This window comes from Doryrhamphus excisus, linkage group LG14, assembly GCF_037039965.1.
Source record: "Doryrhamphus excisus strain RoL-2023G ecotype Guam linkage group LG14, RoL_Dexc_Guam_v1.1, whole genome shotgun sequence".
NCBI lineage: Eukaryota > Metazoa > Chordata > Actinopteri > Syngnathiformes > Syngnathidae > Doryrhamphus > Doryrhamphus excisus.
The window spans coordinates 1,489,908-1,504,714 of NC_136370.1; the positions used below are offsets into that span (position 1 = coordinate 1,489,908).

Below are 14,807 nucleotides of genomic sequence, written 5' to 3' on the forward strand. Positions count from 1 at the left end.
GTTTTCATTTACTGTGTGATTGAGTTCTTTATTCGATATCGTCCCAGGCACAGTACCAGACTTTTTTTTATTCCTGGAGGAGAAATTTTGATCAGAAATGAAATTGATGGTCCTGAAGGTCGTGGAAGAATGGCGGGGAAAGGTCGTGATGCGGCGATGGGGTCCTCCGTGATCACTGATGTAGTTTTGCCGATGGTCTCTCACGGCTGTCAGAGGTTTCTGGCCGCCGATGTTTTTTGCGAATCATTTTGGAAAGGTCCTTATCGAACACCGCCCCGGAGCGAAGGGCGGACACCAAGTCATCGAATTCACCGCCCTCCTCTGCGTCCACGTTAATTTGAGCTTTCTTAGCCTTCTGCTCCCGGTCCTTCTTCATCTGCAGGACAGAAACTTTGCAGTCATTTCTCCGGGATCAAGTCTCATCTCACATCTCAACATCTCACCTTTTCCTCCAGCAGTGCCCGTTTTTCCTCTTCCTCTTTTCGTCTGGCGATGTCGTCGTTGGCCTGCTTGGCCTCTGAAAACGCGGAGAGGAAAGCGTCGAAGATGCCAAAGAATTCCTCAGGCTGAAGCTTGGACACATCTTCTCCAAAGTGTCGGAATGCTTTGCCGAGCTGGAGCCAGGAGAGATGAGGGAATGTGAGGTGGCGGCCATGACATAAGAGTTTCAGCTCACCAGTTCCTTGGCTTCCCCAAACGACTCTTCAACATCGGAGAAGCTGAAGGACGCCACGGTGATGAACTGCCTGACCACGGGAACGAAGGTATCCTCAGGACCCAAGGAGGGCTGAGCCTGCTGGTACTCCAGTTCCTGGACACGGGTGTACCAGACCCACATTTTAGGTGTTGTTGTGTGTCGTATTACTCGGACAAAAAATGACAAGCGTGTTTTCTCACAGCTTCAACGCTTTTGATGCCGGATCTTAGATTGTTGACGTCTTTCTCCAACTCTGCCATGCTGAAAAGATCAGGAAGGAAAGTTTGTTTGCTACAGTCTGGATGGTTTTGGCTACATCACGTTTTCATCGCTCCCACGCTCTATTTAGTGTTTTAAAAAGTAAGTAATGAATGTTTTGTGGTTGCTAAGCTACCTTAGCTTAGCACACGGAGTCAGCCATGGAGGGTAAAAAAGGGAAAAAAAGCTCTCCTCCCATTTAGTGTGGAAGTGGTACGTTTTTGGCTTCTTACTGTGTCCTTGCCCACTCCATTTGAAACCATTTACAATAATAAGTTTACAATAAATAAACTGGAGGCTAACTAGTTAGCTAAATAGCATGCTTTAAGGCTTCAAATATCATTGAGAAACTACAATAGATACTCTGTATAGATATGTATTGAAAAAAGTCGTCCTTTATCTCTGCATGGGTTGAATGTGTATTTGTGTACTTGTGTACTTGTGTACTTACTTCACTTTAGCAGCCACCGGCACATTTTGCAAGTCTTGGCTGAGGGCCACCACCGTGGGAAAGGTCCTCTCCAGGACAGTGACTATGTAGTTGAGCAGAGTGACGTTCCTACAAGACACGTTGACACGCATTCAGGCATTCATTGCATTCATTGCATCTGTGTACGCTTTACTTGGTAAACGTGGTAATCTTGGTAAACTTGGTAAACATGGTAATCTTGGTAAACATGGTAATCTTGGTAAACGTGGTAATCTTGGTAAACGTGGTAATCTTGGTAAACGTGGTAATCTTGGTAAACATGGTAATCTTGGTAAACGTGGTAATCTTGGTAAACTTGGTAATCTTGGTAAACGTGCTAATCTTGGTAAATGTGGTAATCTTGGTAAACGTGGTAATCTTGGTAAACTTCGCAATCTTGGGAAACGTGATAATCTTGGCAAACGCGGTAATCTTGGTAAATGTGGTCATCTTGGTAAACGTGGTAATCTTGATAAACTTGGTAAATGTGGTAATCTTGGTAAACGTGGTAATCTTGGTAAACTTGGTAAACATGGTAATCTTGGTAAACATGGTAATCTTGGTAAACGTGGTAATCTTGGTAAACGTGGTAATCTTGGTAAACGTGGTAATCTTGGTAAACGTGGTAATCTTGGTAAACGTGGTAATCTTGGTAAACGTGGTAATCTTGGTAAACGTGCTAATCTTGGTAAACGTGGTAATCTTGGTAAACGTGGTAATCTTGGTAAACTTCGCAATCTTGGGAAACGTGATAATCTTGGCAAACGCGGTAATCTTGGTAAATGTGGTCATCTTGGTAAACGTGGTAATCTTGATAAACTTGGTAAATGTGGTAATCTTGGTAAACGTGGTAATCTTGGTAAACTTGGTAAACGTGGTAATGTTGGTAAGCTTGGTAGTCTTGGTAAACTTGGTAATCGTGGTAAACTTGGTAATCGTGGTAGTCTTGGTAAACGTGGTAATCTTGGTAAACGTGATAATCTTGGTAAACGTGATAATCTTGGTAAACATGGTAATCTTGGTAAACGTGGTAATCTTGATAAACTTGGTAAATGTGGTAAACTTGGTAATCGTGGTAGTCTTGGTAAACGTGGTAGTCTTGGCAAACTTGGTAAACGTGGTAATCTTGGTGAACATGGTAATGTTGGTAATCTTGGTAGTCTTGGTAAATTTGGTAATCATGGTAAACTTGGTAATCGTGGTAGTCTTGGTAGACATGGTAGTCTTGGATAACGTGGTAATCTTGGTAAACTTGGTAATCTTGGTAAATTTGGTAATCTTGGTAAACTTGGTAATCTAGGCAAACTTGGTAAATGTGGTAATCTTGGTAAACTTGGTAAACGTGGTAATCTTGGTAAACGTGGTAAACATGATCATCTTGGTAAACGCGGTAATCTTGGTAACGTGGTAATCTTGGTAAATGTGGTAATCTTGGTAAACGTGGTAATCTTGATAAACTTGGTAAATGTGGTAATGCTGGTAATCTTGGTAAATGTGGTGAACTTGGTAATCTTGGTAAACATGGTAATCTTGGTAAACATGGTAATCTTGGTAAACGTGGCAATCTTGGTAAATGTGGTAATCTTGCTAAACTTGGTAAACGTGGTAATCTTGGTAAACATGGTAATCTTGGTAAACATGGTAATCTTGGTAAACATGGTAATCTTGCTAAACTTGGTAAACGTGGTAATGTTAAACGTAATTTTGGTAAACTTGGCAATCTTGGTAAATGTGGTAATCTTGCTAAACTTGGTAAACGTGGTAATCTTGGTAAACATGGTAATCTTGGTAAACATGGTAATCTTGGTAACTGTGGCAATCTTGGTAAACGTGGCAATCTTGGTAAACGTGGCAATCTTGCTAAACTTGGTAAACATGGTAATCTTGGTAAACATGGTAATCTTGGTAAACATGGTAATCTTGGTAACTGTGGCAATCTTGGTAAACGTGGCAATCTTGGTAAATGTGGTAATCTTGCTAAACTTGGTAAACATGGTAATCTTGGTAAACATGGTAATCTTGGTAACTGTGGCAATCTTGGTAAACGTGGCAATCTTGCTAAACTTGGTAAACGTGGTAATGTTAAACGTAATTTTGGTAAACTTGGTAATCTTGGTAAACTTGGTAATTTTGGTAATCTTGGTAAACGTGGTAATGTTAAACGTAATTTTGGTAAACTTGGTAATCTTGGTAATCTTGGTAATCTTGGTAAACTTGGTAGTTGGATTCAACAAATAACGTCAGCACATCCAATGGCAGGTCAAACATCTGCAAAGGCGTTTCTTCCTGGTTCTTTGGGCCGTGTGCATATCGGACTAGGACTCAAAGATCATGCGATCATCAAAGTTGACAAACGGTATGAAAACTCCAGTCGATGACAATATCGACGCTGCGCGGGTCGTATCTAAGTGTTGTGCAACTGGCATTGTGTGGCTAAAGCTTTCTATGAGAAGCAATTAGCGTGGAGTAGCACGTCTAAATGACCAGTTAGTCGATTATCAGCGCGTCAGCCATACTTGTCGATACTTGACTTGGTGTCAGCGATCTTGTTCAGACTAGAGACTTTAAATCCGTAAGCATTTCCTCGCTGCCCTTTGTTCATGTAGTTCCCAAAGGCTAGAACCACCTCCAACAGTTGACGGAGACGTCCGCTCCTCATGACCTCCCTGGATGCAAGACATAGAGCTGAAAAGGCAAACATGGCGGGGTTTGGGGGGGGGCGTCATAGACCATCAACAAACGTCTCTGAGTTGTGACTCCAAGAACAAACGATTTTCCAATCGATTCCTTTCGTTTTGCGGTACCTTGGATTTTGGGTTTGATGTCGGCGACTCTTTCAGCAAACTTCTTCTTAAAGTCAAGAGACAAAAGTCTTTGTTGGTAGTGGTTGATTCTAGAGGGGACCAATCAGACAAGAGTATTAGCGGACTCAAATAGCAATGCCAGTACTGTATGGACGCCATCAACTCCTTCAACGCCGGACGCCCCGCCCCGCCCCGCCCCTTTCGGTATTTTCCCATTTAGACCATTTGGACGGTTTTTCAAGGCACACACGGTATTTTATTCCATGGTTAGTAAACATCAAACCCTGTCTTTCTACCCTTTTCTGTTCTTTAGCAATCAGCAATTTAATAGTTTCAGGGAAATATCAGCTCCCAACAAAAAAGGAAAGCAGACGGCTTTTTGTGGCGTTTTTCCTTCCACATTTGGAAGGTAACTTGGGCACGCTACGCTCCTCCAGGCTCTTCCACTTCATGGAGAACGTCATGCCGTGCTCCATTAAAAGTCGCTTCTTAAGTCTTGAGGACTTAAAGGTCATCTAACAGCGACCTTGAACGTCCTACACGGATGTTCCATATTCCAACTATAAACATTTAGAAATAAGGAATGGTAATCATTTGGGAGGTCATAGATCATCTATTTGGAAAGATGATCACGTGTGATTGAAGCATGATGGGTGTCATTTTCCTGGGGGCAGGGGTCAAAGGTCAAACACTTCTAAAATGTTCTCACCTGCTCATGTCATACAGGAAGCGGTCCGGTTTGGCCATACGCTCCAGTTCATGCTTGTGGTCCTCCAACAGCTCGATGTCGCTCTTCTCCGGAACAAACTTCAGGAGCTTCACGACACAGAGCAGATGTTTGGTGAGAAAGATCTTAGGACCATCACGGAGCTACGTTACCTGCTCCAGCATGTCCTTCGGCAGATCTTCCTGTGCATCCATGGACAGGACCGCGGAGCGAATTTCCTCATTGGTCAGTTTAAGTCTGGAACGACAACATCGAGTTCCAGGATCGACCTCACAGAAGATTCATCCACACAAAAATACAGTCCTTAGTTCTTCATGTCTTCCTCAGTAACGAGGAACCGAGGCACACGCATTTAGAGTAGTTACTGGAGAACTAATGAGTAGTTACTGAGGAACCCACCAAGAACTAAGGAGGAAGCGATGGCCAAGGCTCATGCATTTAGAGTAGTTACTAAAGAACTAATGAGGAACTATTGAGGAACTATTGAGGAACTAATGAGGAACTATTGAGGAACTAATGAGGAACTAATGAAGAACTAATGAGGAACTATTGAGGAACTAATGAGGAACTAATGAGGAACTATTGAAGAACTATTGAAGAACTATTGAAGAACTAATGAGGAACTAATGAGGAACTAATGAAGAACTAATGAAGAACTAATGAAGAACTAATGAGGAACTAATGAGGAACTATTGAAGAACTATTGAAGAACTATTGAAGAACTAATGAGGAACTAATGAGGAACTATTGAGGAACTATTGAGGAACTAATGAGGAACTATTGAAGAACTATTGAAGAACTATTGAAGAACTAATGAGGAACTAATGAGGAACTAATGAAGAACTAATGAGGAACTAATGAGGAACTAATGAGGAACTATTGAGGACTAATGAAGAACTATTGAGGAACTATTGAAGAACTATTGAAGAACTAATGAGGAACTAATGAGGAACTATTGAGGAACTATTGAGGAACTATTGAGGAACTATTGAGGAACTATTGAGGAACTAATGAAGAACTAATGAAGAACTAATGAAGAACTAATGAGGAACTATTGAGGAACTATTGAGGAACTAATGAGGAAGTATTGAGGAACTAATGAGGAACTAATGAGGAACTAATGAAATACTATTGAGGAACTATTGACGAACTATTGAGGAGCTAATCAGGAACTATTGAGGAACCAATGAAGAACTATTGAGGAACTAATGGGGAACTAATGGGGAACTAATGAACTATTGAGGAGCTATTGAGGAACTAATGAGGAACCAATGAAGAACTACTGAGGAACTAATGAGTAGTTACTGAGGAACCCACCAAGAACTTAGGAGGAAGCGATGGCCAAGGCTCTTTAACCTTGATATCCCCCACTGACCTTGACAGTAGAATGTTGCAGTTCTGTGCTCTACGACCATCGATGACGGAAAGCTCCTTCACTCTCCTGGCGGCGGCAGCATCATCTACGCTTTCTTTCTGTGAGCAAGTAGAAGTCCATGCTTGATGTAGAATGTAGATGTAGAAAAGCACCCTTAGATGCCAAGTTCCATAATGGTGTCAAGCCACCTGTGGCCTCTGGTAGGCTGAGAAGGTCCGCTGAAATTCATCCAGATCAACAACTTGGAACACCTTCAGATCGTCAATTTCCGTCCAAATGGTGCCTTCAATTTTGCTCTGAGAAGAAGAAGAAGATTCAATACAGAAAAAAATCGTTTTGTCATCCACTCGTCCTCATAACGAATGAAATACACCAAACACGTGACGAGTCCCCCTTTTTGGGTTTGAAAGATTTGGACTTTTTAAAATTCAGTTCTTCATGATGCTTCCCCCCCCTCGGGAAAATTCCCTGCTTGGGCGCCCCCCTGTGGTACCCCTTTTCCACTGCAGCTAACTACTGAGCCCATTCACTGGTGACTCTGGGCGAGAACCGACCATACCAGAGCTTCTAAACGCCAAGACCAGGACCTGACCTGACCAGGACCTGATCAGGACCTGACCCTGACCCTGACCCTGACCCTGACCCTGACCCTGACCTGACCAGGACCTTAACAAGACCTTAACAGGACCTTAACAGGACCTTAACAGGACCTGACCTGACCAGGAACTGACCAGGAACTGACCAGGAACTGACCAGGAACTGACCAGGAACTGACCAGGAACTGACCAGGACCTGACCGGACCAGGAACTGACCAGGAACTGACCAGGAACTGACCAGGAACTGACCAGGAACTGACCAGGACCTGACCGGACCAGGAACTGACCAGGAACTGACCAGGAACTGACCAGGACCTGACCAGGAACTGACCAGGAACTGACCAGGACCTGACCAGGACCTTAACAGGACCTTAACAGGACCTTACCAGGACCCGACCTGATCTGACCAGGAACTGACCAGGAACTGACCAGGAACTGACCAGGACCTGACCTGACCAGGACCTGACCAGGACCTGACCAGGACCTGACCAGGACCTGACCAGGACCTGACCTGACCAGGAACTGACCAGGACCTGACCTGACCTGACCTGACCTGACCAGGACCTGGCCTGACCAGGACCTGGCCTTCTACATCAGCATGAGGTCATGGACCTTCATGTTTCAAAGGTAACATAAGAAACGTAACCACATGACCGACTCAACATGGACCTTTTGACATGTTTTGGTGCTATGATACAGTATCTAGTACTGTATATGTCAAATATGTACTAGTACTAGTACTAGCAAGTGTAGTAGCACGTACCTCGGGTATTTTGCTCCAGTTAAATGACTTGAGTGGATTTGACGACCGGGGAATATTCTTCTGCTTGGTACTTCCTAGAGGAGCCCCAGGTGGAGGAGGAGGGGGAGGAGGAGGTGGTGCAAATGGGGCCATGCCAAAAGCTGGAGGGGCCCCCGGTGGAGGGGGCGGCGGGGGCAGCGCTGACGGAGGAACAGGAGGAACCACGCTTCCAGGAGTCACGGGAGGGCCCCCAGGAACTTGGACTGTCTGATGAGTACAATGAAATACGTACAGCGTGTTTAAAGTACTCAATAGAGTAAACGCATCCATCTTTTCAAATACTCATGTACACGCCCCCAAAATGCCGACATTTTGGGATGCGAAACGCCACATGCTGAGCTCCAAAGATTGTTGCTGTGTGGATGTCATCACTTGCATGGCAATATCGATATCGAAGGGAAAACGGACAGCTTTAGCTGAGCGACCCGTCGGTTTAATAACCTCTACTTCGGGATACACTCACGTAGCACAACTAAAATGGCCCAACACTGGCAGACATATGGAAAACTCTTCTCTGTCTCTCCGGCACACCAACGTAACTTTCACACGACGGGAACTCGTGCTTAGGTTTCACTGTCCACAGCAACTGTTCTACCATCCTGGGATCTTTCATCAAGATCCTCATTGGTGATCGAGCCCAGCGCTCCAACACATTTGGGAATAAACGTCTCCTAAGAATCGGGAAGAAAAGCTGAAGAAAAGAAATAGCCTGATATCTCATATCCGTGGGCCAATTGCTATTATTCCAAATGATGATTCCCAATGAACGCATTCCCAATCAATGGATTCCCAACGAACACATTCCCAACGAACAGATTCCCAACAAACGCATTCCCAACGAATGCATTCCCAATGAATGCATTCCCAATGAACAGATTCCAACAAACGCATTCCCAATGAACAGATTCCCAACGAATGCATTCCCAATGAACAGATTCCCAACGAACACATTCCCAATCAACAGATTCCCAACAAACGCATACCCAACCAACGCATTCCCAATGAACAGATTCCCAACAAACGCATTCCCAATGAACAAATTCCCAACAAATGGATTCCCAACGAACGCATTCCCAATGAACAGATTCCCAACAAACGCATTCCCAATGAATGCATTCCCAATGAACAGATTGCCAACAAACGCATTCCCAATGAACGGATTCCCAACAAACGTATTCCCAATGAACAGATTCCCAACTAACGCATTCCCAATAAACGCATTCCCAACAAACGCATTCCCAATGAATGCATTCCCAATGAACAGATTGCCAATGAATGCATTCCCAATGAACAGATTGCCAACAAACGCATTCCCAATGAACGGATTCCCAACGAACGTATTCCCAATGAACAGATTCCCAACTAACGCATTCCCAACAAACAGATTCCCAACAAACGGATTCCCAACAAACGGATTCCCAATGAACGGATTCCCAACAGACGCATTCCCAACGGACGCATTCCAAACGGACGCATTCCCAACAGATGCATTCCCAACGGACGCATTCCCAACAGACACATTCCCAACGGATGCATTCCCAACAAACACATTCCCAACAAACGCATTCCTAACGAACAGATTCCCAACGAACGCATTCCCAACGAATGCATTCCCAATGAACACATTCCCAACAAACACATTCCCAACGAACGCATTGCCAACAAATGGATTCCCAACGAACGCATTCCCAATGGATATGGACAACTTCCGTCCATGCGAGCCGATCTTTACGTGACAAAATGAAGGTATGGTTTTGCCAATGATTCAGCTCCACGGCAATGATAGCATTCCATATTTCCATGGAATATCAAAGACACATTGGCTTCATCTCCGGCATGGAAGTTGGGAACATACGGAGCTGATGTGCTGCAGCCGAGCGGACATTTCCGCCAGTTGTTGTTTGGCTTGTTTGTGGTCGTTGCTCTCTCGCTCCAGTTTGTCCTTCAGCTTGTTGAGCATGGCCAGCATGTCTTCTTTCTCCTTATTCCTGGTCTCACATTCCCTTTCTTTCTTTTCAAAACGCTGCTTCAGCTCCTGGTGATCTGGAGACAAGAGGAGACCATGAATGTCCGTGGGCTGGAGGTTGCTGAGAACAAGAAGAAGGTTCTACTGCTAAGATGGACATCTGACCAAATCCAGTTTCATAACGTTATTGTAAGAAACTAGGAGGGGCTACTCTTGCCACGCCTACTATTTACATTTTGGTCATGTGACCTCGGGTTCATGATTCCAAGATGTCCAGTTGGGACCTGAAGATGATCCCAACTGGACTGGATCCTATGTGGACCTCATCAGGCCATGATCTTTGGCGTTTAGTGGGGCGGTGCTAGAGGTGTAATGGTACTCCATACTGGGAGATAAGGTCTCATAGGACAACAGGCATTCAGGACAACACTCACGTAGCACAATTAGAGTTGCGCAACACCTTTCTTACCTTTCCTCATGGAGTCTGCTTGGTCTTTCCATTGCTTGACTTCATTTTCCTTGACCAGCCTACGGATCCAAACATAAGGAGACCGGCTAAGACATGGAAACTGGCTTGTTTTTTATAGCATATTTTTATCATGTAATTGTCTTTTTTTTATTATCACGTCAAATACTGCATTTCCTTTAATGCAGAAGTACTACCGATTGTATAAATACTGTGCCGCTCACAAGTCAGTCAGTACGCAACATAACAGTCTGGCTCACGGTGTCATCTCAAATCGAAGGCTAAACATCATCACACAGCAACTTAACACTCACATTGTAAGAAATAAGAAATACAAGAAATACAATACCGATACAGTAGCAGTAACTTTCTCCCATCATGCATTTCTTCCCAGGAGAACATTTAAAAATCATTTTTCAAGTGTCCGTGTTAATGTGGACACAGCTTTAGAGCTTCCGTGTCTGTTGGTATCTCCTCACCTGGACTCCAACCTTCAATCATGATCAAATTTCATCCGTCTTAACGTTCCGTTTTCCATCAAAATAAGAGTGGCGGGTGTCATTTTGTGAAGAAAGGTACAATAGAACATACTGATGCTACTTACATGCTAACAATGTTTTTAACGTTGAAGTTTTCCAGGGGAGCAACATCTGGATTTTCTCCTTTGTCTGTTTGTAGAACCATCTGCTGAACGATCCGATCCAACAGCACCCAGTACTGAACCGTGGTCCTGTTTTGCTTAACTGGAACACAGCACACCGGGGAAGACTTACGATATGCCCGCCATCGACGTTCCAGTTGATCGGTACTAGCATGGAATTCCTGAATTGGCATCAAACGTTGTGTGAGCCTTACACGGCATCATGAGGCAATGCTGCAGAGCGGAGAGCAGGTGAGGATACGCTTCTGTGTGGTTTAGTCGTTTCCTGATGAGCTCAAACATCTGGCTGGCGCTTTTGGTTTCGACGTGAACCTGGAACATGACCACAGACGACGGTGGACTCCGTAACAAAACGAAATCGCTTCAATGTCGCAAACGTTGACGCAATGTTGGTCGGAACGACTTACAAGATCGAAGCGCTTGGACAGCAGAAGCTCGTCCTCGTTCCTCAACATTTCAAAGAAGTCCAGATGTCTGAGCGAAAAAACGACCACGGAATGTGAGAAGCTTGTGCACACCTACCTTCACGAGATCTTTCAGCGCTTACGTTACCTGTCCAAGGTGGCGTTGTCATGGCGGCGAAGTTTATCAATAACCGGCTGAATGCCCAACATCAGGAACTCGTATCGCAAGTGCGTACGGAACTCCATACTGGCCTGCACACACACACACGGGATATCCAGTAGTACCTTGGTTAAGGTCCGTCTCGGATAGCATCTTTTTTGGTTAAAGAACACATTTTTGCTAAATGTTTGGCGTTACGGCGGTCGAGTGGTTAGCACACAGACCTCACAGCTAGGAAACCAGGGTTCAATTCTTCCCCGTGCATGTGTGGGTTTTCATTTTTCCGGGTACTCCGGTTTCCTCCCACATTCCAAAAACATGCTAGGCTAATTAGCGACTCCAAATTGTCCATAAGTATGAATGTGAGTGTGAATGGTTGTTTGTCTATATGTGCCCTGTGATTGGCTGGCCACCAGTCCAGGGTGGACCCCGCCTCTCGCCCCAAGACAGCTGGGATAGGCTCCAGCACCCCCCGCAACCCTCGTGAGGAAAAGCGGTAGAAAATGAATGAATGATCTTTAGCAATCTTGCATGTGCTAGCATTGTTAGGACAACACGAACAGATTCATGATGTTAATCAAGGCGTCGCAGTACATACAGTATACTGTACCATATATACAATACAAGATGTAATATCATGTTGCCAAATCCGATGCATCCTGACCTCTCCTGGTCCTTGGCTGAGCAGCGCATTGATTAAGGACATGATGGCCGTCTTCAGACTGACTTCATCCCTGTAGCGGCCTGTGGATCTGTCCAAGTCTGTCACGAGGGTCTGCAAACAAAACGAAAAAGTCCCCCTAATAAGTGATGGAGCAGTAGTCTCCAAGTTTCTACCAAAACAAGCTGCAGTATTTGTATTTCATCCATATGTCTGTTTTTACATATTACACACACTCACGTAGCACAACCAGAGTTCAACACTCACACCACATGAAAACAAAGCTGTGATCTGAAAATGATCTCAAAGTTTGACTATGAACGTTCCCAACAATATTTCTCATGCATGTTGAAGTCATATCAAGCTACACGTATGAGGGTTCCTCAATAAACCGTAGACCCTTATTCGGAGACCCTAATATATCAAAAGAAGAAGGACTCGGACCTGAAAGCGTGTTCTCTCTGAGGCAAAGGTCTGGTAGTGCAGCATGGCCTCGAGGACTTTCTTATGGCCCCCAGGCACCAGGCACACCGCCCCCAGGATCTCTAAGACAGCAACCTGGAGAAGAAGACGGCAGATTGTAGTATTGTAGTATTATAATTGTAGTATTATTTCATCACAGCTAGTAGTAGCATGACGCTATGGTACCTTGGTCTTCATGTTTTCGGTGCTGAGACTTTGTGCAATGATGTTGATGCTCTCGCTGTGCTCCAAGACGTGAGCTCTGCCCTGGGAATTGTTCATCAGAGCCTTCATGCATCCGATCAGAGACGTGTGGATCTGGGACTCAGCCGTCTCGTAGTCCATGGACTTGAGAAAGTCCAGGATACAGGATAGGCCATCTAAGTCCATGAACCTTGTTACGAATCTGGTGGAGATCAAGCAGAGGGATCAATTCAGAATCACTCGCAGACTGCATCAGGTCACCGACATATGTAGCTGATGTAAGTAGCCTATGTAAGTAGCCTATGTAAGTAGCCTATGTAAGTAGCGTATGTAAGTAGCCTATGTAAGTAGCGTATGTATGTAGCCTATGTAAGTAGCATACGTGTGTAGCAGACGTATGTAGCAGACGAACGTAGCCTACATACTACGCTGTAGCCTACGTATGTTGCGTATATATGTAGTCTATGTATGTAGCCAATGTACATATGTAGCCTACATATGTAGCGTATGTATGTAGCCTACATACTATATATGTAGCATATGTACTATGTAGCTGACATGTGTAGCTGACGTATGTAGCATATGTATGTAGCCTACATATGTAGCGTACGTATGTAGCTGACATGTAGCTGACGTATGTAGCTGACGTATGTAGCGTATGTATGTAGCGTATGTATGTAGCCTACATATGTAGCCTACATATGTAGCGTACGTATGTAGCTGACATATGTAGCCTGCGTATGTAGCCTGCGTATGTAGCCTACGTATGTAGCATACGAATGTAGCCTACGTATGTAGCTGACGTATGTAGCCTATGTATGTAGCCTACATATGTAGTGTACGTATGTAGTGTATGTATGTACCCTAAATACTACGAATGTAGCGTACGAATTTAGCGTACGTATGTAGCCTACGTATGTAGCCTATGTATGTAGCCTATGTATGTAGCCTACATACTATGTATGTAACGTACGTATGTTGCGTACGTATGTAGCCTATGTATGTAGCCTACATATGTAGTGTATGTATGTACCCTAAATACTACGAATGTAGCGTACGAATGTAGCGTACGAATGTAGCCTACGAATGTAGCCTACGTATGTAGCCTACGTATGTAGCCTACGTATGTAGCCTATGTATGTAGCGTACGTAAATTGCATACGTATGTAGCCTACATATGTAGCGTACGTATGTGGCCTATGTATGTAGCGTACGTATGTAGTCTATGTATGTAGCCTACATATGTAGCGTACGTATGTAGCCTACGTATGTAGCCTGCGTATGTAGCCTACGTTTGTAGCCTACTTATGTAGCCTATGTATATAGCCCACGTATATAGCCTCGGTATGTAGCTTAGGTATGTAGCCTACTTATGTAGCCTATGTGTGTAGCCTAGGTATGTAGCCTACGTATGTAGCATATGTATGTAGCCTACATATATGTAGCGTACGTATGTAGCATATGTATGTAGCCTACATATATGTAGCGTACGTATGTAGCCTAGGTATGTAGCCTAGGTATTTAGCCTTTGTATGTAGCCTACATATGTAGCCTAGGTATGTAGCCTAGGTATGCAAGTAAGTAGCCTACGTACGTCACACATACACTGGACCGACCTCATAGGCTGAGTCCTCAGAGCTGTCTTCAGACCTTCTACCACCTTTTGTCTTCCCAGATCTTCCTCATCCTCCAACACCAGGAGGGTCTTTCTCTGAGAACAGATCATCAGGTAAGAAGCGTGTTTTGGATCCTGTCATGCTAACAGCTAAACGATCAACATGTCAACATTTCATCAAATGGACCTGATTAGCCATTAAAACCTTAAACAGACCATTTCAGCTTGTTGATCAGTAGTACAGAGAGAACCTGCAGACTACAGCAGACCTCTGATAAGGTGGCCACAACAAAAGGCCACTCCTGTGTGTGCAGTTTTACCCCAGATGGGATTTGTACTCACAGCAGCCATGGAATGAAGCTGGTCAATATAATATTCTGGCCAGCTGGTGGCATTCCGGTTCTCTTCTGCTTCCTGAAACACATTTCGGATATTTTGTGAGGTCATGCGATCTTTCCCGGACCCGCTTTGTGAATTAA

General features: G+C 44.3%; 1 protein-coding gene and 1 long non-coding RNA gene across 2 annotated transcripts in view; one reads left to right on the forward strand and one right to left on the reverse strand.

Moving 5' to 3' along the window:
• LOC131131993 (disheveled-associated activator of morphogenesis 1-like) overlaps nucleotides 1-14,807 on the reverse strand; it is a 16,507-nt gene continuing 1,700 nt past the window's right edge. The window contains exons 4-26 of the mRNA XM_058077100.2: nucleotides 14,671-14,742; nucleotides 14,330-14,424; nucleotides 12,696-12,915; nucleotides 12,492-12,605; nucleotides 12,051-12,161; nucleotides 11,375-11,478; nucleotides 11,230-11,296; nucleotides 11,017-11,134; nucleotides 10,766-10,904; nucleotides 10,165-10,223; nucleotides 9,585-9,772; nucleotides 7,691-7,936; nucleotides 6,519-6,626; nucleotides 6,331-6,428; nucleotides 5,108-5,192; nucleotides 4,938-5,044; nucleotides 4,229-4,317; nucleotides 3,941-4,109; nucleotides 1,407-1,514; nucleotides 898-958; nucleotides 677-811; nucleotides 444-614; nucleotides 1-376 (exon numbers count right to left, since the gene is read on the reverse strand). Of these exons, the coding sequence (XP_057933083.2) occupies nucleotides 173-376; nucleotides 444-614; nucleotides 677-811; nucleotides 898-958; nucleotides 1,407-1,514; nucleotides 3,941-4,109; nucleotides 4,229-4,317; nucleotides 4,938-5,044; nucleotides 5,108-5,192; nucleotides 6,331-6,428; nucleotides 6,519-6,626; nucleotides 7,691-7,936; nucleotides 9,585-9,772; nucleotides 10,165-10,223; nucleotides 10,766-10,904; nucleotides 11,017-11,134; nucleotides 11,230-11,296; nucleotides 11,375-11,478; nucleotides 12,051-12,161; nucleotides 12,492-12,605; nucleotides 12,696-12,915; nucleotides 14,330-14,424; nucleotides 14,671-14,742 (2,868 nt within the window). The 3' untranslated portion in view covers nucleotides 1-172. The remainder of the gene's footprint in view (nucleotides 377-443; nucleotides 615-676; nucleotides 812-897; nucleotides 959-1,406; nucleotides 1,515-3,940; nucleotides 4,110-4,228; nucleotides 4,318-4,937; nucleotides 5,045-5,107; nucleotides 5,193-6,330; nucleotides 6,429-6,518; nucleotides 6,627-7,690; nucleotides 7,937-9,584; nucleotides 9,773-10,164; nucleotides 10,224-10,765; nucleotides 10,905-11,016; nucleotides 11,135-11,229; nucleotides 11,297-11,374; nucleotides 11,479-12,050; nucleotides 12,162-12,491; nucleotides 12,606-12,695; nucleotides 12,916-14,329; nucleotides 14,425-14,670; nucleotides 14,743-14,807) is intronic.
• The window catches only part of LOC144901726 (uncharacterized), a 9,862-nt gene continuing 6,384 nt past the window's right edge, over nucleotides 11,330-14,807 (forward strand). The window contains exons 1-2 of the long non-coding RNA XR_013629797.1: nucleotides 11,330-12,991; nucleotides 14,389-14,442. This is a non-coding gene — a long non-coding RNA (uncharacterized LOC144901726). The remainder of the gene's footprint in view (nucleotides 12,992-14,388; nucleotides 14,443-14,807) is intronic.